Source organism: Motacilla alba, chromosome 3 (genome assembly GCF_015832195.1).
Source record: "Motacilla alba alba isolate MOTALB_02 chromosome 3, Motacilla_alba_V1.0_pri, whole genome shotgun sequence".
Classification (NCBI taxonomy): domain Eukaryota; kingdom Metazoa; phylum Chordata; class Aves; order Passeriformes; family Motacillidae; genus Motacilla; species Motacilla alba.
In genome coordinates, this window is record NC_052018.1 from 105,990,188 (window position 1) to 106,017,504 (window position 27,317).

The 27,317-nt window shown below is 45.0% G+C and overlaps 1 protein-coding gene across 1 annotated transcript; it reads left to right on the forward strand.

Moving 5' to 3' along the window:
• Positions 1-8,265: 8,265 nt before the first annotated feature.
• On the forward strand, positions 8,266-26,005 carry ACBD3 (acyl-CoA binding domain containing 3). The gene is made up of 8 exons (XM_038133190.1): positions 8,266-8,556; positions 15,514-15,655; positions 16,684-16,824; positions 17,544-17,702; positions 19,979-20,153; positions 23,081-23,273; positions 23,934-24,218; positions 25,044-26,005. The coding sequence occupies exons 1-8, from the start codon at positions 8,298-8,300 to the stop codon at positions 25,253-25,255; spliced, it is 1,566 nt and encodes a 521-aa protein (XP_037989118.1). The 5' UTR covers positions 8,266-8,297; the 3' UTR covers positions 25,256-26,005.
• The last annotated feature ends 1,312 nt before the right edge of the window (positions 26,006-27,317 follow it).

Sequence of the window (27,317 nt, forward strand, 5' to 3'; positions counted from 1 at the left end):
GGGAACATCTTGTGCTGCATCACTGGGGAATAAAAAAAAACCTACTTCCTTTCAAAACACATGTTTTTCCCTGTAATATATTTTACAAGTTGAGGAAAACAAGCCCTTTCAAAAAACAAAATTAAATGAAAATTTGGACCCCTTTGCAATGAATGTGCTAAGATGTTCAAAGCTAACATCTTGTTTCTTTCACATGTGGTTATAACAATTTTTCTTCTTTGGATCTTCATGACTTTCCAGCCCTTCTAAAGGATTTTTCTCCTGTCTCTTAGATGACAGTTAGAAAGATTAAAATGGTTAGATATTTCATTGTGCATTAGGTTTCTTGCCTCTAAGTAAGCACTATTATCATCAAACCAGATAACATTGGATACTCTTACTTATTTCTGTGGGATTTGGGAGTCCTAATCAGGATCAGCCCCTTCCTGACACGACCACTTAAGCCAGGGGACTGGACTATTCTGTTAAAGTAATCAACAGTGAAATAATTAAGTTTTTGCACCCAAAATGTAGTGAGGTGGGTTGCAACAAGTAGCCACTGACCTGCAAGTGGCATTTCACACCTCAGTGATAAGGTTCAACCCTCAAAGATTGCTACTGCCCTCTTTTTGGATAGAGAGGATTAGCAAGAACCAGCTGTCTGTCATGGCTAACAGGCTTTGAGCACACTACCAGTGATGCCTGGGACTCCATCCAGCAAGGAATTTCCTTCCCCAGGTTTTGATCTAGAAAGAAATGTCACTTGATGCTCCAAATATTAGAGCCCGTTCTTTAGCTAGAAAATACCATTGTTTTGGTGTTGTTTGAAGGCTACTGAAGAATTGCAGTGATGGGCACTCTGTGGAGGCCTGTAATAAAATCAACACCATGAGACATTCACGTATTTTGATCCTAAGGGCTTGTCTATACCAGAGATACGTGGTTTTTGTGTGTTTTTTTTTTTTTGCTATATCTATTTTTTTGCTATATCTATTTTTTTGCTATATCTATTGCTATCTATTTTTGCTATGTTAAAGACACACTCCTCATGCCTATGTGCGTATAGCTACACCTAAATGAGGGCTTTTATCAGCAAAAGACCCAGTTCTTAACTCACAAAATTGCACTGCTAAGGCTCCTTGAGTGCAGCCCAGCTTATATAGATTTTGCAGGCAGAAGGACGCCAGAGAATTGCTCCTTTCATCATGACAGAGTTTTATCTCAGGGGCCAGTGCTGACATTCTGAGTGTTGTTAACCTCTGTTGCTTTTAGGACTGGTGTGTAGGTGCACATCACCACTGAATCAGGCATTCCGATACTTCTCTCCTGGGAATGTTGTTCAGGAATCTATCTGGTGAAATGTACTGACCTTGGTTAAGCTTTTCCTTTGAGATCTATTGCCCTGTTTTTCCCACACATGCCAGCCATCCCAGACCCCACTTAACAAGGTACATTATGAGGTCCCCAGTGGATGACTTCATGATTACTTTAAATTATATGTTAATATGTTGTTCCCCTCTTCATTCAAAGATTTCATTATCTTTTAGCAAAGCATGTGAAAGGAAAATGATTCATGTATCTGTGTTCTTAAGGGGAAAACCTATGATGTCTTCAGCAGCAATTCCTCTCAGTCATCAGCAAGATAGGGCCAGAAGGTGTGTAAATAAACTACAGACAATTTTAGCTGAAGGGGCTGGGCCAGACTATAGATGTACTAAACATGACAGTGTTGAAGTCTGGGTTGGTGAAAAGTAAGGGCTTGGCAGCTTAAGCAGATTCCCCCCTGCTGTTTCTTTTGCCATCTCCCTCATTCCCACTCCTCTCCTTGCAGCCTTTCACCCTGACAATTGTACTGACTCAGTTTAGGGGGCTGGGCTGTGAATCAGATCTGGGAATAAAGCCAGGAGAGATAGAGAGGGGGAGAGGGAGAAGAGGTATAAAAGGAAGGAGGCAGCATTTCACTGCAAGCCAGTATTGCCTCTGAAACCCCCTGCTACCAAAACACAGCCCTCTGCAAGGATGGAGAGAGGAGCCACAGCTTTTCCAAAAGGAGCATCTGTAAGCCAAGAGGAGGCACAGTTAACCAGTGCAGCCCCTGCACAAACTTAGCTTTGTGACTCTGGCTTGCAACAAAGGGTCACTACTGAGAAAGGATGTTACTGCTTATCTCCTGAAAAGACAGCCTAGACTCACAGAGAGAATGGGAAGTCCTGGCTCAGTAGTTTGTTTTGTGCTGTCCATTAGGAAACTGAACTGAAAAGGTTTTAGCTCAAAGTTTCCATTTTTGTTCACTAGCCTCACTCTCCATAATCTGCTCTGATTTTATTATCCTCAATAAGAAATAAAAAGAAATGAGAGGAGAAAAAGGTGTCAAAAGACTATTGCCAGCCTGATGAGTCCTATGAGATTCTCAGCAGTTCTGCTGTGCAGTACATTTCACTCTACAGTTGCTGCCACTGTGAGTAACTTCCGAGGTCCACAAAAGCCACAAAGGAATGGAAGTCAATAGATTTAGTCATGCCAGCCTCTCCACTAGCAGTCCACAAATCAGAGGAGGTTGAAATTGCCTGCTGGAGTGCAGTACTACTCATACCGAACAAGGGAGATAAAAATACACTTCCTGTACTGAAAAGATGTTCATTAGAGCAGAAGAGCACAGGTAGGGAAGCAAACTATCGAGTGATCTGACTCTGGCAGAGCAGCAGGATGGCTGGATAGGTGTGGCTGCTCTTTAGGCTGCAGTTTGGTATTTGGTATTATAGCTAGGCTACATACAAGCTGGTTTCTGTCTCTGTTTCCCATTTGCACTGCTTTCCTTATGTTGCATTTAGTGGCTGTGCAGCCACAGGGAGAATCTGTTCATCTGGCTGACAACAGGGGCAAACCAACCATGCCATAAAAACCAGGAGTTTTCAGCCATATCAGCCAGCTGGATCAACTCACCCTGAAGCCATCCACTGCTAGATCCAGTAAAAGGGAAAGGGCAGGAGACACAGCTGGGAGCAGCAGAGGAGGGCAACCACTGCTGTTTGGCATTAGCTCATGGCTGTAACTGCTGTGCCCAAAGCTGCTCCCATCCTCACTTCCCTGCTCTTGGCAGCATGCTCATGCTGCTGCCAGTGGTTTCCCAGCCCCTTGGTGAACCAGGCCTGCCCTCCGAGCCAGCAGAGAACTAACCCAGCTGCTTAAAAAGGTGAAGAGGATTGTTGAGAGGCCCAAGTAGCTCAAGAGCTGGCAACCAGGATGTTGATGGGAGTGTGTGGTGTATGGCTGGGAGCAGGCCAGGGCTGCAGACATCTCATGAAACCTCATTCTCAGTTTAACTCAAAGCGGGGGAAATAACCCCAAACAACAACATAAAAAAGTGAGCCACGGCTGAGCAGCTGAGAACCAGCCACACGCTCTCCATTAAAGAGTGAGTCTGATAATCAGAGGAAGAGGGCCAGGCTCACTGCATGCTTTTGAAAGGTGTGTTATCCTTCTGTTTGCTGAAGAGAAAGAGTGACGTGGATAGCGCCATGTGTTGCACACACAGCCTTGCTCTCACCAAGAGAGAGGCAGCAGTTTTGCAGCGAAATCTCCTCTCTGCCTAGCATTTCCTGTGCCACTGGATAGCTTGGAGTCTCAAAGGTAGATAGAGTTAATTTGAAAATAAAGCCAAAAAAGAAAAGGACGCAGGAGGGAAGAAGCTGGTATGTAGCACAGCACAGAAGAGGACATGTCTGGAGCATCAGAGCTCAGGGACAGCCGTGTGCCACCTCTGTCCTCCTTGGGGACACATGCTAGTTGAGGTCATACCCTGCCACAGAGGTACAATTCACTTTCTGGATGTGTTTGAAAAGAGCATCCATAGGTGCTCTGAATTTACATGGATAGAAATTATTCAGCTGGCTGTTGGTTCACGTTTTCTTCTGGGCACACAGCCAAAATTGCAGTTGCTAATTGCATCAATTTCCCTGTTCTCTCTCCTGTAAAATCACTTCATTAGAGGAGTTGGTTAAATTCAGGAAGTGCTCCAATTCCTGGCCATATCTCATTTGGCAAAGACTTGGAGATAAAAGTGCAGAGCTGCTTCTCCCGGGTCCTGTGCCTGTGAAGGGCGTGCCTGTTTACACAGCTACACCGCAGCAGATGCAATCGTATCAGCGTGCGATAATGGAACCGGTATCGCTTCATTTATGAGGCTGAGCTGCTCTTTTATGGTCACCCGGAGCTGGGATAGCTGCCTCCGTGCATTGGGATGTTTGTTGTCTCTCAGAATGGGAACATGTAGTGAAGATGGACCTTAGCACGTGTACGTTTCCTCAGGAGTTGCTCGAGCACCCTGCCAATAAACCTGATTTCAGCAGGATTTGCTGAGATGGCTAAAAAGCCATTGCCAAGATCCTACATCCAATCAACTTATTCTGCACTTCATACAGTAAATTAGAGAAATTGGTGTGAATGTCACCATAAATTACCACAGAAATGCAAGGCATTGGAGTGTCAGCCTTGAGTTCAACATGTCCTGAACATCTAAAGAGTTACTGAGAACATCTGCTGTCTGTCACACATATGTTAGGGTCACCATGAGCTCCTAAACTTTAGGAAAAGCAACAAGCAGACAAAAAAAAGAGCAGTTTGGTGGTAAATGAGGTTGAGTGGTCACCAAAATGGGCAACAAGGGCAGCTGATAATGATGACTCTGTGATTCATTCTAAGTCCTGGAAAAAGATGTTTTCCAACATCCAAAGTAAATTTCTATGAAATGACTGTTATCAACAGATCTATAAGGGGAATACAAAAACATACTGTTAGTCTGGATTGTATCAGACATAAGCACAAATAAAATTTGGTTTTCTTCATGTTTCTAGCAGAGTTGGGAGTCCACTACACTGTAACAGTGCCTCCCTGGGTGGAGAGTGTCAGACCAGCTCCTAACCAGACAGCTGATCTCTGTCCTGTAAGGAAAGGCAGGCAGACAAAGAGAAAACCTTTAATTAAACCAAAAGAGCTTGAACACTTTGATCCCTCTGGTCCTGGTTCTATTCAGTCAGTAAAACTCCCGTGAACAGAAAGCAAAGACAGTGAGAAGAGGAATAGGACTGTCATGTTATGGAAAAAGGTCAGTCCTGTTAATACCCACAAAAGCAACTCAATTTCCAAACTTTGAGGAATTTATTCAATCTATTAATCTAGTCACCCTCCCAGGGATACACGTAGCCTTACTTACCAGGCACTGCACTCCTTCCCAGCTATGGAAGCCCTGGGCTGCTACCATAGCACTAGGGCTGGGAGTGATGGTCACACCCAGTTTATTGAATGCAGCCATTCCTGAGAAACCGATAAAAATATTTCCTGAGTGAGAGATTTGCATTTCTGAGCCCATAGCACAGTGCCAGACCCAGCTGCACAGAGATGTTCCTTTGAGGTAATCAAATATTTAGCAGCTGCTGCTGCAGCAGCAAACACCACGTTAGGCCACATCTCTCAAAGTGGGGCTCTTCCTCTGTTAGACACCAGCACACGAGTGGGACTCCTCCAAAGGACAGCCAAAGCCACAGGAAGAACGTGGGTTTCATCCAGGGCTGCCTGGGAGGAAGGGCTGGTGCTCTGGTACCAGGAGGAGTGGAAGAAGCTGTTTGTTTACAGGAGGCCACTGCCCTATGAATGTTTTGATTCTTTACTGTATAATTTCAGTGAGTAGGTTGGTATTTTTAACTGTCCAACATTCAGCAGCTTGAATTAAATAATTGATTTGTTCTCTATAAAATTACTGGAGAGCACTGTACTTAAAGGACCAGACTTCCTCTCTGGGACTTGTATTTCTTTTGTGTTTCTTTTCCCACGCAGGAGCTGCCGTTCCAAGAAATGAATGAACAATTTACTGGCTGAACTTAGCATTTTCATCTTATCTGTGAATTAAGCTAAGGGTTTTCTCCAACACATAAATTATTGGGAACTCTTTGTCATAATCATGTGGGAAATATGTCTCCATTTACAGGATTGATGAGCAATTCACTGAAGGTGTTGCAAGTCATACTGGTTGCATGCCAGGGAACAGTCAGCTCCAATAACCATCGCCGCAAATTCAAAATTTTCTTCTAGAAAAATGTTTCATCATTTGTATTATCTGATCCCGGACCAGGACTTCCCGACTCCTCACAAGATTTAAACTTCCATTTTTTCCTAAAATACCATCTCACAGCTACTTCCCCTTCCTACACCTGAAGGAACTTGAGTCAGACACAGCTCTCTCAGAGACACCTTGCTCTGACACTGCAGCTGGGACCTCTCCAAGAGTTCATGGTGCCCTTTGTGGGGGAAGCTGATCTGCTGGTGCCAGTAGAACTTCAGCTTCTCTCACTCCAAGGATGCATTTTAAGGGTAAAGAATTCAGTTTCTTAAAGCAGGAACTACGGATTAAAGTGTAGAATTGATGCCAGAAGAAAATATTTATGAAGTGCATATTCCTTAAGCCAAGAAGGAAATGTGTCAGATCAAAACTTTGAAAGCTGAAATTTCAATAGAAGTGATTTACAAATTAACTATTAAATGTTAAAGTGAAGCTGGCTATGATGCCGAAGTGACAGACCTGTAAGGCAGGGTGCAGGCTTGTATGGGGAGATAAAATCATCTGTTCTGTTGTTAGACTGGTCTTGAGGTAGTACCAAATAGTCAGTACAGAGAACTGTGTGCTCTGAGGGCTCCAGCCAACAAAAGGGGATGGTGCAGCCTCATTTTGCAGTTTTTGGCAGGAAAAAACAAACTACATGGTGTTATATTCGAACCTCAGTAAACAAAAATGCTAGTGAAGAGGCTACAAAGGATTTCCAGTTAGTTGTAAAATTTATTTTGAAGCTTAGGTGACTCATCATCCAAACCGAATTCTGCCCCATGTGTAGTAAACAGTGCCTTGAGTGGCGTTGTCTCCCAAGAAATACTAACTGAAGTAATTTAATTTAAAGCTTTACATTTCTTGTAAACAAATGTATTTCACTGTCCCTTTCATCCAAAGGCTTCTAAGTACTTTGAAAGTGTGAAAATGAAATTTCTTCAACATTCCTGAGAGATCAACAGATGGATCCAAAGCCACTTTGAATGGCAGATAAACCAGGCAGTGTGACAAACTCCAGGGGATAACCCGAGAAGGGGGCACAGGCTTTGGGAAGACCCCTGAGTTGAAGGAGGCTGCAGAGGTGTGCAGTTGTCTTCTTTAGCATTGCCTTCATGAACCACCAGGCAGGGACGTGCCACTTGCCAGGTGTGCAGCCTGAATCGTGGTTTGGCTGAGAAATGTGACCAAAAGCACTCCATGCTAACACAGGCTCTCTCAAAATCCTGCAAGCAAGATTGTGTGAGCTGGGAAAAAACCTCTGCAGCCGTGCATGGCAGCGACTCTCAACCCTTCCGCAGCACACGATAATAGTATTATTGTAAGCAGTGTTTCACGGTCACAAGGGAATGAGCTAATTGCAGACACAGCTCTTGGAGAAGTAATTGCCTTGTGCTCTTTTTACCCTTCTCTGGCTCACTGCTTTCCTCTCCTGTGTGAGGCCTGAAGCATGATTTCTGAGAGAGGAGGACAAGAGGTCAGCGGCTGACCCCACACCACATTTCAGCTGGACCAAAGGCTTTTACAGAATCATAGAATTGTCCAGGTTGGAAGGGACCTTGGGAGATCACCAGTCCAACCCCCTCCCAAAGCAGGATCACCTGCAGCAGGTGACACAGAACTCATCCAGGTGAGGTTTGAATGGGGTTTGGTGGGGTCTCCAGAGAGGGGGACTCCATGACCTCCCTGGGCAGCTGTTCCAGTGCTCTGCCAGCCTCAGTGCAGAAGGCTGAGGTGGAACTTCTTGTGTTGCAGTTTACGGCCATTGCTCCACATCCTGTCACGGGCACCACCCAAAGTCTCGCCACTTTCACATATTTTTATGCATTGATGAGCTTCCCTCTCCGTCTTGTCTTCTCCAGTCTTAACAGGCCCATCTCCCGCAGTGTGTCCTCACTATCGCTGTTATAAAACCATTATCAACCAAGCACCCAAGAAGCGCGGGCAGGGCGCCCAGCGGCGGCTCCCACAGGCACCCACGGCCCCGGGATGGCCGGGGTGCGGCAGCCCAGGCCCCGGAGCAGGCAGAGCCCCTGAGGGAAGGGGAGGGGCCCAGCCGGCCGCCAGCCCCATCCACCCCCGCCCGGGGCATCCCGCGGCCCGGCTGCCGGGGCGGGGCGGGGCGGGCCCGGAAGATCCGGGTCGGAGGGGACGGGAAGTCGGGACGTGGCCGCCGCAGCGGAGCAGGAGGCGGAGGGCGGGTGGGAGGCGGCGGCGGAGGAGGATGGCGGCGGTGCTGAGCTCGGACCGGCTCGAGGTCTCGGTGGACGGGCTGACGCTGAGCCCCAACGCCGAGGTGCCGCCCTGCGAAGCGCGGCCGGCGCAGGGCGAGCCGGCGGCGGGGCGGGGCCGAGCGGGCCCCGGCTCCCCGGGCGCGGCGGAGGCCGGCGGCGAGGCGGCGGAGGAGGCGGCGCTGAGCCTGGAGCGGCGCTGGGGCTTCGCGCTGGAGGAGCTCTACGGGCTGGCGCTGCGCTTCTTCAAAGGTGAGCCCGGCCCGGCCCGCACCGCCCCCCGGAACCGGGGCAGCTGCCGGCACCGGGGAGCCCCGGGCGGCATCGCCCTGCGGGGCTCAGGCCGAGCCCCGGGTGCCCCGAGGGCCGCGGGAGGGCTCGGTGTGCCGGGGCGAGCGGCGCGTCCGGCGGCCCGCGGGGGTGCGCCTCGCCTGGTGCCGGACGGCTGCTCCGGGCCGCGGTGTGGCACTGCCGGGGGTGGGTGTGCAGACCCCGGCTGAGACCGGAGCGACGGAGCTCCGTGCCGGCGGCACGGGAAGGGAAAGCTGGCGGACCGGGGCGAGGAGCGCTCGCCGTGAGCGGTGCCGCGCCTGCTGCCCGCCCGGGTGCTGGCCGGAGGTGCCGTGCCCTCTCCTCAGCGTGCCAGCCCCAGGGATGGCTTTGCTGCCTCAGGACGGGAGGACACAGCCTTGAGCTGTGCCAGGGGACCTTCAGGTTGGACTTTACGAAGAATTTCTGCTCAAAAAAGGGTGATTGGACCATGGAATGCGCTGCACAGGGAGGTGGTGGAGTCACCGTCCGTGGAGGTGTTTAAGGAAAGAGCGAATGTGGCACTCAGTGCAGTGGTGTTCGGTCAGAAGCTGGACTCGACGGTCTCAGAGGTCTTTTCCAACCTAAGTGATTCTATGATTCTGGGTGCCACCATGACCCCAGCAGGCAGCTGTGAAATACCGAGGGTGCAGACCTGGAGTGCTTTTGCTGGGATCCCCCGTAGCCAGGTTTGCTTCTGTGGGAAGGTGGACGTACCTTGCCACACTCGGTTTCCTCCAGAGGGAGAAGTGAGCTGTGGGGTTTGGAGGGAAGAGCCGTGCTCACACACTGAGCACATTTCAGCACTGTGTCGCTCCTGTGGCTTTCAGGCGGACACTGCTTCAGGTGGAGCAGGGAGTCCAGCCTCATGCCTGCACTAGGGAAGACAAGCTGTGCGCTTGGAAAGGTCAGTCTTGTGGCAGTCAAGATGACCTCCCAGGGACGCTGCCTCTTCTAAGGGCAAGCACTTGCTGGCAGGTGGAAACACTGCTGGAAGGACAAAGCTGTGTTTCTTCACATTGGCTGGCCTGCACCTGGTAGTTGTTAGGAGCATGTAAGGCTCTAAGCAGTTTTCTTAAGCCCTGGTTCTTTGACTGTTCTGATGCCCTTCCACAAAGTAGTTATTTTGTGAGTGTGCTAATATAGAGAGGTGTTACTTTTTTAAGCTGTAAAAAACATGAGGGATCATGAGATCTTTTTTTTTTCCCTCTGGTATCAGAGCTTATCAGGTGTGGAAGCATTGTACTCAATGTCTCTTTCTTCTTTCTGTAGAAGAAGTTGCTTTAAGAGTTCTGGTTGTGTTTAATGATGCGGAAAGAAATGTCTCTGCAGCAGCAAATTCCTTGTCTTGGTCAGCTGTGGTCTTTTTCTGTCTTGGGTTGAATATTCTATGGGAACCTGTTTTTACAGTGTGAACTTGTGTTTACAGTGCAAGAGATACGTGCAGTGAATGACTTTATCTATATTGTTGCTACATAGCAATAACCTCTATCTATTATATCATGTTTTAACAGAATTTATGTTCTGGCTTTATCTCCTCTCTGATGGTGAAGTCTGTGGGGTGTTACTTGGTGTGCAGGTTCCAGTTCCTTGCCCTGTGCTCTCTTAGCAATGGTTTTTTCTTTGTTGCTGTTCTTTTAATCAAAACTTAATATCAACATGTTTCAGCTTACTCCTGCTCCTTTTTAACCTTCTGCAATTTCTTGTAACTCATGGTTTTGCTCACAGGATGATAATTTTCCCCATTCAGTTGTGTTGTCAGTCTTTCCAGTGAAAATCTTGTTTCTCTATCCTTATCACACTAAGTCATTGCCCATCATTTCATCTGTAGATTTTTTTCCTTCAAGTGCCTTAACACAAAGATTTTTATTTATAGATCTGATGGGGAGCTACAGGAGCTTGCAATACTTGGGTTGCTGATTCTGCCAGCTTGTTCTATATCTGCACAGCTCCAAAAATAAGTGGTCTCGTTTCTAATTTATTTTCATGCTGTCAGAACAACTGTGGGAGTGGGCACGCTTGGTTAGCAGCCCTGTGCATGCCAAGGAGCAAACAGGGATTCCTCCTGTACTTCAAGAGGCAACAGATCAGTCTGAAGGGAGGCCCATCGTAATAGGTCAGTGCTGAGATCTTGTTCCTGACCATTCTTCTAAAAACTATGCTGCTAGTTAAGCAGCTTTTTTTCTGCTCCAGTGTACAGCCCGAGCTGCCTGTGAGTCTTGGGGTGCTTTCGTCCAAGAGAAGTTGAATCTGATAAAAATACTTTGGGTTTGCTGATTACAGTGACTGCTGACACTTGTCAGTGGTGGCATACTGCAGGTAACAGAATTGCTCAGAGACAAGGCAGGCTGAGAGTGTGTATAAACAATGAGCAAAACACAACAGAAACTAGGCTAGGATATTACAGATACTCAAAAGCTACTTTATTCTGTCTCTGATAAAGACAAATCTAAAGCAGATTTAAAAACGCTCCACCCTGGGTCACTTCAACTGTCAGGCCTTAGGCTGTGCAGGAGATGTGCACTGTCTTTTTTCTTTTTTTTTTTTTTTAAGATTCATAATGGCTTGTGAAGAGAGCTTTTCAGAATAACAGAGGCATAGAAAATAAATGGTAACAGTGTTCCAGTCCATTTTTCTGTGGGAAACCCAAGCCTTCTTTCTTTCTCTTATGCGCTCTTTCCCTTCCTGCTCTGTTAAGCCTAGTGCAGGTCAGGCAGCACTAGAAGCTGCCATTAAGAAGCTGCTCCACTGTGCTGGATCCAGTGGAGAACAGTCATGTTACAGTCATTGTACATTTCTTTGTCTCTAGGACTGCCTGTAATTGTGAGCCCTGGGGCATCTGGCACGGTAGAAGTGTCCTGATGGCTTCCTCTGCTTGCTGAGCTGGTACGAGTTATGCCAGTGAAGGTAACCTGTTCAAGCTCTGTCCCTCAAGCAGGAGAGGGTGGCTTGCATAGCTCTGCCAGCAAATCTCTCCCAGGATCAACCTGGCTTTGTTGTTTTCCACATCCTGTCATTGAAATACCATTGCACCCAACCTTCAATATATGACAGTCCCTGAAGTGTTCATGCGCTGTCTAAAGTGATTTGCAGTGCAGCACATCTGAGCAGACAGTACACAAACCATATCATTTTGGTATCTAAAAGCTCTCCTGGAATGTTAAGTACTCTGATTTTCTTTGACTGGTCTAAGTCATTTCCTCTTATCCTAACAAGAATGCATCTTCAACTTCAGCAGAACATCTTTCTCAATTAATTGTTTGACCTCTTTTTTTTGAGCACTAATTTGATGGTATGGTTGTAATCCGTAAGTTAAGTAGGCTCTTGTTGTCAAGAATATGAAAACCCCTATAATGTATCTACATTTGTGAAGTTGAGCTTTGATCACATTTAATTGGAAGGGCCAGTCAGTAATTCTTCTGTTGAGGCAGAACACTCTTTTCAGGAGAGGAGGATTAGGAGTGTAAGAGTGAAATGGGCTCTGCAGGCAGCAGTTCAGTCCTCACTCTTCTCAGTTTTGGTCTTGCTCATTAAAACGTTGCAAATGAATAGAATTAACATATGTGACTTCTGCTTTTAAAAGCTATGAGGTGAAAAATCACTCTTCACAAATTGTTTTCTAGCTGCTTCTGCACGACTCAGTGCTATCCCAATGGAATTAGGGATTTGAAGTGGGTGAAGTAGGTGAAGTCGGAGTGAAAGGTGCAGCGTGGTGTGCTGTGTTTCTAATGGGGGAAAAAAATCTGAAGTTACAGAGCAGTAACAGCATCTCGCACAGTGCAATCTCTTAAGCATATTTCTTAAACTCCTTTGTGTCTGAATTTGTAGGCTTTGATCAATCCATGTCAATAACACAGTGCCACACAGTGACATAAACCCCTCGCATTACTAGTAACAGCTTCATCTTGCTGTTGTGGTTGAAAACTGAGCATCTTCCTGGCCTTGTTGGGTCAGGGGTGCCCGTGGCATAGGGAGGGTTGTGCAGCTGCTGCATAGTACTGCTGTGCACGTCCTTTGGATTTTTCAGTGTGTTCCCTGGAGCTCTTTGATGTTCTTCCACTTCCCCCAGCTGTGTGAGGTGTGTGGCTAATGCCTGCTTCAATGGCGCCTTCACGGATGCTTGGATACATTTGGCACTTCTGCTTGTCTAGACACACTAATGCTCTTTTTGGCATATTTGACTCTGCAGATGAATTCAGGTCCTCTGGGTTCAGTTAAACACCAACAATTCCTGATCTTTGGGGTGATTATACAGTGTGGTTTGTGCTGTAGAGTTCGACTGGGAAATAGTTAGTATGAAACTTAACTTCACTGTCTGACTGGCTGCAAGTGTTTTTCTGATAATTTGCTTCTGAGCCACATTACCTACAAGTCTCTGAAAGCTTGTCTTGTATTTTTCTCCTCTGTCTTTTCCCCTCTCTGATTTAGTTAATGTTTGTTGTTCTTCCCTTGGGCCACCATTCTTTGTAAATGCAGATTTTGGCTTCTCACAGTAATTAGGGCATGAGGTCTGACTTCTCTGTTCCGTAAAAATGCAGATGTGCTGTGCATTGCATGGGAAATGAAGGTTTTTTTCACTTTAACTCTCCTCAGGAGTGAGTTCAAGTAGTGATGATATCTGGCTCAGGTAGCAGTTTAGTACAGCAAATAGCTGTGTGTTTTGCCAGGCAGATGTTGGTACACAGGTTGTGAAAAGTTAACTGTGCTGTAGGGACCCCCTTGAGAATCAGGCTTTGCTCAGAAGCCTGGCAAAATTTCAGTGCAGTACCTTTGTCAATTGACTTGCTTTGTAGCACAGTGCCCCAGGATATTAAGTATTATTTCAAAGTGGTGCTGGTTATTTGGGCTAATGGATGTGCTTGTTACCTAATAAATAAATTCTGAGTTGGGTGTAAAGTGTGAAGAGTTGAGGAAAGGCCAGAGAGCTCTTTGGTAGGCCTGAGAGCAGGAATTGAAAGCTCACCAGAATATGGTGATTTGAATCCCTTCAGGATCACCGACTTGGGGTGGGAAGGCACTGCTGGGGATTGTCAGATTTAGCCCTCCTTTTCCGTTCAGGCTTCATGACACTGTCTCTCTTTGGGTTTTGAACATCTTCAGTCATGGAGACTTAAAAACGTCTCCGGGCCATCAGTTCCAGTGCTCCATCACTCTCAGTTTAAAAAACAAAAACACAACAGCATTTAAAAGACCCCAACAACTTCAAGCAAACAAGCAAAACAAAACCCCATAAAAATGCTTAAATGTTATTTCTTATACTTCAGTTTGTGTCAGCTGCCTCCTGTCCTTTCATTGTATACGCTGAGTAAACTCTGGTTCAGTTTTTATATCCCCCCTCCTTTTCTACCCCACCAGATATTTTTGGAAGTAGATATTTTTGGGGAGAAATGCTTCTGTTTCTGAAGCTGGCAGTTATATTTGCTGCAAGGTTGTGTGACACTGGGACAAGAGCAAATACTTGAAATTCTGCAACAGTGATGTGGACTTCTAGGAATGGATAATAAGTAATTAAATATTTGCTTTCCTAATCATTTGATTGTGGCTTCAAAATAAATGGCATGCATGTAGCAGTTCCTTTTGATGTTTCAGCTTAGTAAGTCCAGCAATGTACTGAACTTTGTCTGTCAAAAATAGACAAATTTTTGCTGTGGCCTGCAAGCAGTTTCCCACTAGGATTGTTTCTGATTCCCAGAAGTATTTGCTCTGAGTTTTTCAATACTGTAGTAAGGGTATTTTCCTTCCTCTCTAGTTCTAGGATTCACTTCTTTTCCTGTTAATTCACAAGTGTCAGCCAAGCAATTTTTGCAGTATGTGTCAGCCTGAAATTTAGGTGTGGACTGTTCACTTTTTGGCTGTAAACACCTTGCTCCGAAGGAGAACTGGGAATGAGTGGCAGCTTTGTCTCCAGCTCCCAGTTACATGGAGAGCAGTGCAGCCATGGGAAGTGGCTATCTTTTACTCTGCTAGTAGCTGCCTCATTTCTCCTTCCAAAACGAGATGGTGCATATTTATTTGTTTTCCTGTTTGAGAAAAATGTCTTTTTCTTAATGAGCAGTGTAGTCACACACAGCAATGCCTGTTTCTTTGATTTGTTTTGACAATTTAAATGTGCTGAGGTAAGTCCTAGCTGAGTAATTCATAGATCATTTTAAATCAATGCAAATATCTTCTTACCAGTAAAAGCATGGTGGGATCCAACTGGGAATGCTTCAGAAGATGTTCCTGTGGAGGCACTGGAACATTTTCAGGCTTATGTTGCCTTCTTGTTGTCAGAGTTCACTGTTTGTGTTGGAGCTGATGGAGTCAGCTGCAAGGCTTTTCATGGTGAGGGGCTGTTCCAGCTGCCTTGGCCAAGGGCAGCAATTGGATTTCCTCGAGGAAAACTCTCCTTGACTCTTTAATTTTTTCTCTCTGCACTTCTCCTTGCCTTCAACCTCGGTTGTTCTGCTTTCATCAATGTGAAGAGCATGAAAGGAGAGCAGTTTATAAAGCTAACATCACCTCTTTCTTTGTGGAAATCCTTCCTATGCACGCTAGAGTAGACTTGGCAGACACATTTGAATTCACTTAAGGTTTTTAAATATTTTGGAGTTATAGATCCATATGGTGTGATGTTCAACAAATTAATGTAAATATCTGTGTTGATGAGTGACTGTAGATAGTGGGATGCAAAGCACTCCACGCTGAAGTTTTCATTAGCTGAAGTAGATGTGTTTCTTCTGGACAGATCTAATTTTAAGTAGAACTGACTCAATTTGTCAAACCTTTTGTGACTCAACATTTTTTTTCTCTTCTTTATGGTAGAAATCATGGTCATGGTTATGCAACATACTCATTCATATTCTGTGCTTAACTAATCACAACAGTAACAATTTCTTTTTTTTTTTTTTTCCACTACAGAAAAAGATGGCAAAGCCTTTCATCCAACATATGAAGAAAAGCTCAAACTTGTGGCACTGCACAAGCAGGTTCTGCTTGGACCTTACAACCCTGACACTTGCCCAGAAGTTGGATTCTTTGATGTGCTGGGGAATGATAGAAGGTAAAAGGGCTGGTGCTTTTGTTGGTCTTAACTCTGCTTTTCCTGTGAGGAGATAACATCATCCAATTTCTACAAGTGTATGGGTTATCTCAAGTGGCTGTGCTAGTGGAAAGTGAAAGTGGCCTCTTCAAATACGTGTAAGAAGTGTGAGTCACAGTTCAGTACAGGAACTAACAGAAGATTATTTTTTTTTCAACTACACTAGAAGCTGCTCTGCTGACAGTCCAGTTTCTCATAGCAGTTTAAGCTGCATTAATGTGCAGACCCATGTTTCATCTGAGCTCCACACCATGGCTACAGCAGGCCAAGGCTTTTGCCAGTGGTGGGAGCATTCATCACAGCTTGTCCTAACACCAAAGCTCATTTCTGAAGTCAGAAAATTAAAACCTGGTGCATTCAAACCCTGAGTAAATTTTTTATGAGACCTGGGAAGTCTCGGTCTTGTGTTGCTTGCAGCTCAGGCTGCACTTCTCATGTTCATTGTTGCTCTTTTTAGTGTTCTAGACTGGAGGCAATGTGCAACACAGCAGTGGCTTCTCTGAGCTGGACCCAGTGCACTGCTTTTGCACAAAGGGATGTAGCTTTTCTTAGAAAGAACAAGGCTGGTTCTTTCAACTAGCTGACGTGCTGTAATCAAGAGTTGTTACCATGTTTGTTCATTCAGGAAAATGTATACTTTTTTCCTACAAACTGGAGTGGAAGGAGGTTAAAAAAATACTTCAGGTTCACTTGTAGCTGGGAAGTTTTTGGACATGGCTCAGAATTCAAAGTAGGATTGATGGGATATATGAAATTTCATGTCAGAGCTGAGTTATGTCTATTTGAAAGAAGAAAAGAGAACATTGTGCAGGCAGAAGAGAACATTTTACTGTCTTTGTGAAGAAGTTGTTGGTTCCCTGAAACTGCAAATGATAGTGTTTGGTTCCTGGTCTTCCAACTTTTTTTTTTTTCATTTGCTGGGTTGTCAGTGCTTACTACTGGCTTAAAAAGAGTCGAGTCTGTTATTTCAGCTGAATTCTCTCTCTCAGGAAGGAATGGGCTGCCCTTGGAAACATGTCAAAGCAAAAAGCTATGACAGAATTTGTCAAGCTCCTACATAGGTGCTGCCACTTGTTCTCAACGTACGTCACCTCCCACAAGATAGAGAAAGAAGAGCAAGAAAAGAAAAGGTAACAGTTGGGTGCTTTGGTGTTGGCATTTATGGAGCGTGTAACTCTTGGCCTGCAGGCAGTATCACAGCTAGCTGGGGTTGGAGTTGTTTTGGCAAGGGAAATGCTTGAAATGTAGGAGGCTGTGGTACCATTTGATCTCTTTAAGCCATTTTACTTTGCCAGTAATCGGTGGTTTTTTAGGAGTTTTAAGAATTTTGTTGATACTGTCATCTGCTTAAGAAGAAATGCTTCACAAAATGTCTGTCCCAATGTGTCTGTGGACTAAATATACAGAGAATATTAAATTGTCAGTTTTAAACTACTCTTCTAATATGGGTTAGCAGCTTGATAAAGGCTGCCTTATTATTGCTTCCAGGTGTGATTATTAAGCCATAGTCTCCACATCATTACTGAACATATGTGAAAGTTTGGAAGATGTCTTTAAAGCTTCCAGGCAATTTTTTTTCTGCAATACAGGTGGCATAGTAACAGGTTAGCATGGATATGAAATTGTAGCACAGAATTTACCCTTGTCATGCTGTTGAGTGCAGCAAAACTCTACAATAATCTGATTTTTTTGTATGTCCAGTAAGACACTTCTCCAGGCCAATTGAAGTGTGAGGAGATGGTACCAGACAAAAAGCCTCACTGGGCGGGCAAAAGGCAACAGCATGTTGAAAATAACTCATCCTAGGATTGTGGGAGTGCTGAAATGGCTTATTGAGTGGATGTTGCAGGAGGGAAGAGGAAGAGCGGAGGCGGCGTGAGGAGGAGGAGCGGGAGCGCTTACAGAAGGAAGAAGAGAAACGGAGGCGAGAAGAGGAGGAGAGACTGAGGAGGGAAGAGGAGGAGAGGAGGAGAATAGAGGAGGAACGACTTCGGATGGAGCAGCAGAAGTGAGTAGTGGAAACAACACTTAGAAGAAAATAACTGCCTTGCTTTTGAGACAATTGTATACTTGGAATATACAGTTCTGTCACCGTGATATTTTATGAAGATCCCTTTGCCAGGATTTTTTTTCTCCTGAGAAGCTGAGAAGCCTCAGAGGAAAAGAAAAACAATAACTATCTGATGGCTGTGGAATGTGGTCTGGATGCACCAACAGGTGCATCTGTGATTGGTCTCATGTGGATTGTTTTTACACAATAGCCAGTCATTGGTCCAGCTGTGTCGAGGCTCTGAGCAGTCACAAGCTTTTGTTATCATTCCATTCTATTCCTTTCTAGCCTTCTGATGAATTATTTTCTCTATTCTTTTTTTTTAGTATAGCATTTTTAATATAATATATATCATAATATAATAAATCAGCCTTCTGATACATGGAGTCAAGATTCTCGTCTCTTCCCTCATCCTGGGGACCCTTGCACACAACCACACACACAGTTCTAATTATATTTCATTGTTCCCATCACATCCAGATGCTGAAAGCACAGATCTGGCTTTGCACATGCAATATTTAAGAGAGTAGTAAAGCTGTTCCACATCACTCAGCAACTATTTTCCACCGTAAAAATGTCTTTGCAGGGGGTGGCTCTGAAGTAGATCCAGTGCTTGCTATGTAGTGGTTTTGAGAAGGGAGCAAGTAATTAAACCACAAGTTTTGCTGCTCGTTAAACGTGGTGAGAGCCAGAGGAGTGTAAGAGACAGACATAAATTTATATATACAATAAAAAGTGTTGCACAGTGCTAAGTGACAAGAAGTGTGGTATGCCTTGAAGTCGAGAGGGTTTTTCACATGAATGGCAGCTGTGTATTAAGTGGTCATAGCAGGTTACAGAGATAAAGAGTTTAGACAGAAAAGGAATGTGGGTACAAAGTGTATCTAAAGTGGTCATAGTTTGCTGAAAAGCCGTAAATCCTGCCTGCTCTTTGGGGTATTTGACCAGTCTAATACTGAAGCTTTAGAATGTGATTTTTGGGGATGGAAGAAGAGTGAGAAGGAAAGAATTTTTCTTGCAGTTGTGTGATACTTCTTCCTTCCTCTGAAACACTGATAGCTGGTCACTGATGGACGTAACACATGACAGGCCCTTGATCTATCTTGTCATTTAGCCATGGGATTTCTGTTAGTTCTTTGGAGGGAGGAGAAAAACAGCCTGTGTATATGTATGTACACATATGTATATGTGCCATGTGTTCCTCCTGAAGTTTCAGCAGTTGGGTTTACTGGAGATGCAGATGCCCCACCTGGCAGCATTTTTGTTGTTGTTGTTCCTGAATTAGGCCACTGTCAGTCATGTTTTTGTGGTTTTTTTGCATACTGACCAGGAAAACGAAGATAGTTACATGGTGTGTTTTTCTTAGGTTCACCAAAAAGCATCGGTGTGCTGTGCCACAGTAGGTTTGCTACTACCAGTATTTATAGAAGGTCTGCTGGAAGGATGGTTTCTGGAAAAAGCTTATTTGGGGTTTTTTCTTTTGCTCGTTTGAGAAATTTAGTCATGTGGGTTTTGTGTAGCACTGCCTCTTTATCAGGCTACAGATTGAAATTATGTAAGAGCTCTTGCTGTTTTAACATTTGATGTTTCCAAACAATGGGTAGAAAACGTTGCTCCCTTCTTTATGTTCTCAGCGTATTTTTAGGCAAAACTCGTATCTGCCTTAGCTCTGGGTTCTGGTCTGAGGTATTTTCTGGATTCCCCAGACAGAGGAGGAAAGAATGAATCTGACTCCATGTTCTTAGAAGGCTAATTTATTATTTTATGATATGATTATGATATACTAAAACTATACTGAAGAATAGAGAAAGGATACAGACAGAATGCTACAAAGAATGATCATGAAAAACTTGTGACTCTCTCCAGAGCCTCGACACAGCTGGGCCACAACTGGCCAATAAGTAAAAACAATTCACATGAAACCAGTGAACAATCACCTGTTGGACAAATGATCTCCAAACCACATTCCAAAGCAGCAAAACACAGGAGAAGCAAATGAGATAATATTGCTTTCCTTTTTCTCTGAGGCTTCTCAGCTTCCCAGGAGAGAAATCCTGGCGGAGGGATTTTTCCAGAAAATATGATGGTGACACTGGTCCTTTACGTAGATTAATTTTAATTGGGTTTGCAGCGTGGAATTAAATGCTTTGAGTGGCCTCAAAGGCAGCTGAGTGCAGGCACTGCCCGGTGCCTGAGCTGCTGCTGAGGCTGTGTGTGCTCCCCGTGCCGTGCAGGCAGCAGATCATGGCAGCGCTCAACTCGCAGACGGCCGTGCAGTTCCAGCAGTACGCGGCCCAGCAGTACCCCGGCAACTACGAGCAGCAGCAGATCCTCATCCGCCAGCTCCAGGAGCAGCACTACCAGCAGTACATGCAGCAGCTCTACCAGGTCCAGCTTGCACAGCAGCAGGTATGGCTGGGCAGCCTGGGCTCTGTGTCCCAGGCTGTCGCTGGGGAGCCTGGGCTCTGTGTCCCAGACTGTCACTGGCTCTGTAACCCAGGCTGTCGCTGGGGTACATTAACTTGTCTGCTGTTATCTCCTTGGAAAGATAATTGCCACAGGGAGAGCTACCCTGCTAGTGACTGGTGCCGCTTCAGGTTCAAGCACCAAAGCCACTTTATTTGTTTCATCTTTTGGAGTAGTTTTCTGAAGCAGCTGTTAATTAAGAAAACACTAAGCATTTTTTACTAATGACTTGGTTCAATATAATTATTAGAGATGAAATGTGAGCTGCTCTGCTGCAGCATTGGTGATGTGTGTGTGTAATTTAATGACACACCAGTGCATCTGAGCATGAACAGATACTGTATTTGCAAGGACTGCCTCGATGAAGGCAGGAATGATGCATTTGACTCTTATGATTTTAGAAGGTTAATTTATTACTTTATAATACTATATTATATTAAAGAATACTATACTAAAGAATTTTAAGAAAATACTTATTGAATGCTAAAAAGATGATAATAAAAACTTGTAACTCTTTTTAGACTCCTAACACAGCTTTGTACTAATTAGTTAATGAGTTAAAACAACTTGCACTAAAAACTAATTAAACAATTATTTGTAAGTAAACAATTCCTAAGCACATTTTACACATGAGCACAACACAAAAAAACCCCAAATGAGATAAAAAATGGGGATTTTTTTCTCTAAAGCTTCTCAGCTTCCCAAGAGAAAAATCCTAAACAAATTTAAAAAAAAAAACAAACTATAAATACCACAAACAGACCTCTTCAGGTGACTCTCCTGAAGATCAGTGCAGAGCAGCAAACTGTGGGCAGCCCTGTGTTTCTAGCTGATCATGCATATGCAGCACTGTAGCATCACTGCTGGGTTGGAGGTTGCTTCTCCCTGTCAGCCTGAGCACTGCTGACTTCTCTCTCCTCCTGCTCCTATTGCCTGACTTCATCACACTCTAATACCTGATGAAGTTGCTTGCCTGCAATAAGCTGCTCGTGATTTGGGTGGGAGGACAGACTATAACTGCCAGCCTGAGCTCTGTACTTGAGCTAAAGACCTACAGTTCAGTAACTGATTTCCTGTGAAGTCATTTGTATTTTGTGGAGGCTGATACTCTCAGTAAAGAAATGTCCAAGGAAGGGAGCCATGTGAACCTCATGAAGTTCAACAAGGCCCCTGGTGTGGGCCAAGTCAGGGCACTCCCCAGGATCAGTGCAGTCTTGGGGGTGAATGGGCTGAGAGCTGTCCTGCAGAGCTGTCCTGGTGAGTGAAACACTGGGTGTGAGCTGGCAGTGGGCTTCTGCAGCTCAGGAGGTCATTTGTATCCTGGGATGCAGGAAAACAAGTGTGGCTGGAAGGCTGAGGGAGAGATGATTCTCCCCCTCTGCTCTGCTCTCATGGCACCCCACCTGCAGTGCTGCATCCAGCTGTGGGGTCCCCAGCATAAGGAGGATGTGGACATGTTGGAGCGGGTCCAGAGGAAGCCATGAAGATGTTCAGAGGGCTGAAGCACCTCTGCTGTGCAGCCAGGCTGAGGGAGCTGGGGCTGTGCAGCCTGGGCAAGAGAAGGCTCTGGGGAGACCTCAGTGCAGCCTTTCAGTACCTGAAGCGGGTTTGTAAGAAACACAAAGACCTTTTTACCAGGGCCTGGAGTGACAGGACAAAGGGCAGAGGTTTGCATCTGTGAGAGCTCTAGACTGAACATAAGGAAGCCTTTTTTTTACAGTGAGGGTGGTCAGACACTAGCACAAATTGCCCAGAGAAGCTGTGGAAGCCCCATCCCAAGAAGTATTCATGGACAGGTTTGATGGAGCTTTGAGCAGCCTGGTCTAGTGGAAGGTGTCCATTCCCATGGCAGGGGTGTGGAGCTGGATGATCTTTATAGCTCCCTTCTAAGCCAAACCAAGACTGGATGGAGCTGAGGTGGTGTAGGAAAGGCAGAGACTTTCTGCCCTGTTTAATTACTCTTTGGGCTTCCCTCATGTAGCTTCTGTAATGCTTCTGAGGAATCCTTTATTTGGATGCCTGTGAGCCAGGTGCACTGGGATCTGTTAGTGCAGTTAGGACGTGCTGCTCTGCTTAGAGATCAGCTTCTGATGCAATTAACCTTGGAAAGGCTGTGTGCAATAGCTGTGTAGAAAAGTTCACACCACCTTTCTCTCAGTGCACAAAACCGCTGTAGTAGAGATAGTGAAATCTGGACAGCATCTGTGCAATTGGCTTAAATTTGAAATCTTAACTGATATTTTTCTATATTGTCTTCATATTCCTGTAGGATACCTATATTCCATTTGCTCATCAAAATCTTGTGATTGCTAGGTTATCCTTTAAAGTGGCACTGTCACTTGTATCTTTTCCCTGTCCCAACAAAAAAGCCTGTGTTGTCTCTCTGGGTTGGTAACAAGGGACAGGGAGGTTGCTCAAGAGAGTTCTCTGCTTGACTCATCCTTGGCAAGTAGCTAACAGACCTTCAGTAGTCAGCTCTTTTTAGACCTGGATGAGCTCAGGCTGGATGGATCCCTTCCAGCCAGAAAAAAAAAACAAAACAAACCCAGCACTCAAGTCACACTTCCAACTTTGATAGAAATGTTATAGCAATGAAAAACTTCCATAGTTAAGTGCAAGAGTTTGTGTGTACCATAATTAATTTGAAAGTTGAATTATTTTTTTGTTCAGGTTGTATCCACCAGCCTAGAACCAAGTGACTTCACATCCCTTGGGGCTGAGCAGATGTCACTGGTTAATGTGTGCTGCTTCTGGTCTCTTGGGTCAAGCCCCCCTGTAGGCTGAAGGGGGAGGTTTTTTCTTTAAATTCTCTGTGTACTTTCTGCTGGGAAGGATTTGGTTGTACTTGACTTCAATTCCTGTTGTTTTAGGCAGCCTTACAGAAGCAGCAGGATGCAGTGGTGGCAGCGACAGGGACACCCCTGACTACTGCATCAAAGGTGAACAGCCCTGCCCCAGGGGACACCCCATCCATCAATGGGCAGGCCAGTGCACATGCAGACAGCCCTGAAAAAGAGTTGGATCCAGAGGTTTTGGAAGAAGCACTGGAGAATGGACCAAAAGGTGGGACTAGCTGAATTTCTTAATTAAAAATAAATAGCAAAAGCCTTTCTTAGGGTTCAGGTGTCTCGAGTAGGGTTACTGTGGTTGTTTGTTTGGCTTCATTTGCCTGTGGAAAAGCTGGGTTTTATTCTTGGGGCTGCTGTCTCTCATGGGAGGATAATATTGCATAGACAAAGCTCAGCTTTGGGAGGGGAGGGAAAGAGGAGCATTTCAGCAAAGTTGATGGGATCCAGAACCTTCTGTCACTCTAGACTTGAAGGAAAGGGGCATAAAAGTTCTAGCACAAAGCTGTTCTGGGCAGAAATGTGCTCAGTTTGATTTGAAGTGGGTCAGAGTAAAGATCCTCCCAGTGAAGGGTTCTGTGCAATATAAACCTGTCACCTGTAGCAGTACATTTGCCTTCTGAGGCTTTTCTGCATAAGCACTGTTGCTTTAAATGTGCTGGATGGGTGAACTGGTAGCATTTAGTAGTGTTATAACTAAATTGCACTGGTTCATACATCTTTTCAGAGCTGAAACTTGCTTCTTCTGTTAAAAATAATCACCTGGAAGCAGCTTTAATGCTTGGGGCCCTCAAGCGCTCCTAAGGCACACCCTTAAGTATGCAGCATAAATAACTGAAACAAAGCCTAACTGGAGTATTTCCTCCCCTGTCTCCAGATTCTGTCCCAGTGATTGCTGCCCCATCCATGTGGACACGACCCCAGATCAAAGACTTCAAGGAGAAAATCCGTCAGGATGCAGACTCTGTGATCACAGTGGGCCGAGGAGAGGTGGTCACAGTCAGAGTCCCAACTCATGAAGAGGGGTCTTACCTCTTTTGGGAGTTTGCTACAGACAATTATGACATTGGTTTTGGGGTGTATTTTGAATGGACAGACTCCCCTAATACTGCAGTCAGTGTGCATGTCAGCGAGTCCAGTGATGATGAGGAGGAAGAGGAAGGTAAGCACACTAATGTATGTAACCTGTCGGGCTTTGCTGTGAGGGAAACCCCCAGTGATGGTCTTGTGTAATCTCCTGCTTTCCCTGGCTTCCATCTGGCTGGAGCCATGTTTTCAGTTTTGAATAGCAGCTGCAGTTCTGCAGGTAACCTCAGTCCCCTCCTTGGGTCACAGACAGGTTGAAGCAGCTGAGGCTGGGGAAATCCTTTTCCTAAGTCAGCTATTCACTGAGCTGAAACCCATGGTGTAGCAGAGCACAGTGGAGCTGCACTCTGAAACCTTGGGAACAATCCTGTCCTGCTGTTCTAGAGATGTTTCTAGGCAGGAAGTTTCCTTCAGGCTGCAGCAGAACAGCCTCAGGGAGCAAGTGCTGCTAGTGGCTGAGACACAGGTCACAGCCTTGGCCTGTGGGGGAGTCCAGCACACCATCACAAAAACGTTTTGGAATGAGCATGTGATTTGCTTGGAAAGAGCTGACCTAGGAAGCAGTGGCTTTTTGGGATTACTACCAAGTAATGGCACTTCAGTGGTGGGGGATTGTCATATTGAAAACTAGAGTTTGGCATCTCCACAAACTGACCTGGCTGTGCTGGGGAGATGGGTGTGGTGAGTTTCAATATCAAACTGCTCAAATCATGATCAAGTGAGCATGTTTGCTGTTCCTCCTGCTTCTGAGTACTTCAGCCCCAGCCTGGGTATGAATCCCTGTGACCCCTCTCATTCCTAAACTAACAAAGATGGCTTTGTCCCCTAGAGATTAGGCTGACTTTCTTTCATAAAGCACCCACCCATGTTCACTGACACCTCTTTTTTTTTTCCCTTGCAGAAAATACTAGCAGTGAAGAAAAAGCCAAAAAGAATGCCAACAAGCCTCAGCTAGATGAAATAGTGCCTGTGTACAGACGAGACTGTCACGAAGAAGTGTATGCTGGCAGCCACCAGTACCCAGGGAGAGGAGTTTATCTTCTTAAATTTGACAACTCCTACTCTCTATGGAGGTCAAAAACAGTTTACTACAGAGTTTATTATACTAGATAAAGGTGTGGCTGTGTCTGAGGCTGGGCTGTGCAGAAGATGTCATTTTATTTGGAATTTTCTTCAAGCATAATGGATCCTTTTGAGTCTGTGTTTCATCCTGTCTGTATCTGTATGGTTTGTGTGAACTTTTAACAAGTAGACACTGGGATCTTCCTGCTCCATGACACTAATGCATATTGCATTGGGCTTAACACAGGATCTCCCTAACCTTTTTGGGGATTGGAGTCATTGGCTCCAGTGCTGAGGTCACATCTATTGCACTTGTTAAAGCCTCATGAAAAAGGGGGAGGGAGTTGCTGGCTCACTGGCTGGGTGATCTGATGTTTCCAGGTCTGGATGCCTTGAATAACTCGTTGATGGTTAATTTAAAGGTCCCATCAGTAACTGGTAGATTTGGATGCAGTTTGCTGTGTAGCAAGTTTCTCTTAACTGTAATTGAATGTCAGATTTTTTACACCATTAAAACTTGAAACTTTAAGTTTATGCAGTTTAGAAACAAGTTGTCTCACTTCTGTCCTCATCGAAGAAGAAACATTCAGCTCCTTAAACCAGTGTAGTGTGGAAGGCAAGGATGAACAACATCCTGAAAGTACAGCAAATAACCTCTTCTGAAGGCATAAAGCTGAATGATGTTTAACAGTATGTGTAACAAGAAGAACCTTAATCTCTGCCCCACTGGTAACCCTAGAATAAAAGTCATATTTTGATGCAATTGGCTTTGAACAGGACATAGACTACTCCTGAGTTTAATGGGGTTTTTAATGGGGTAGACTAAAAAAACCTACAAGGCTACAAACTTGAAACCAGTTTTGTAAGACCAGAATACACATGTTGGAGAGCAGTCAGTCACTTTGATAGAGTATAGGAGTTAATGTTGCACTAATGATGGAAATCACTGCCACTCCTCCTTAGTCTGAACTGGTGATAGTGGGGTGCAAACTTTCTGCTTTAATTTGTAGCTGTGGGCAGAAAGGCCAGGTGCACATACAGATACTTAAGGTAGCTTTAATCTCAATTTCACACGGTTTGGTTGGGGCATTTGGTATTTCCTAAAGTGAAAAAGCAGTGCAGGTGTCCTTTGGCTTGAGGCTGCAGTAAGAATCCTCTCCCCCGGAGCCCAGGGGTGATGTGTTGCAATAATGACTTGTGCAAGTGCTCTCTGCATGGGTGATGCACCTTGTTACTGAAAAGGAAATGGTTGCTTTGGGTCTCAGACCAGCTCTTGCAGTCAGGCTCCCATTGATCAGCTGCAGCATGAGCAGTTCCACGGCAAATGATGCTGAGTTGGCCGGGTTTGTGTGAAAGGTCACTTTGTACATACATGATACTTTACTTTTCTCATACCAACCATGGAGATAGTTCTCCTAGAGTGCTTAACTTGTCATCTTGCTTTTTGGGTCAGCAACACCGTACCAGCTTACAGCTAGTTAGTGCTGCTTTATCCAAAAACACTGTACAATGTTCTGCTCTTGTGTACATACAGTATATAAACCATGAATTTAGAAAGTACCTTGCTTTTAAAGGAAACTGTATTTAATGTAAAAAAAAAGGAAAAAAACAACAAAAAAAACCTTTAAAAAAGGCAGGCACTAATATATTTCTTCTGGTCTTCAAATTACTTTTTTTTTTTGGTTGTTTTTGGTCATACAAAAATGTTACAACTTCTTCCTTTAAGAATATCTGTTCTTGGGAGCGGTGTTTGTTGCTTTAAATGGCAGCACTTACTGTCATGTGTTGGATGCTAGAACTTCTACATTTTCAGACTTATTTTTTATTGCCTCTGGCTGTTGATAGTACAGTACAAGTGCGATTTCAAGATACCTTGAGATAGTATTTAATCCTAATTAAAATACATTTATCTGTAATGCTGTTGGCTTTTTATTAATTTGCAAACCTTGGCATTGCTGTGTATGGCTCTTGAGCTAGATAAGCTTGTCACCATCTCTCTCATGTTCGGAGGTTCAGCACCATGCTCACGCTGTGGTCAGAGGCTCTGCCCAGGAATGTCACTGGCACGCTGCATGGGGCCATCTGCCAGCGCTGGGAGAGCCCAGCCTGAACT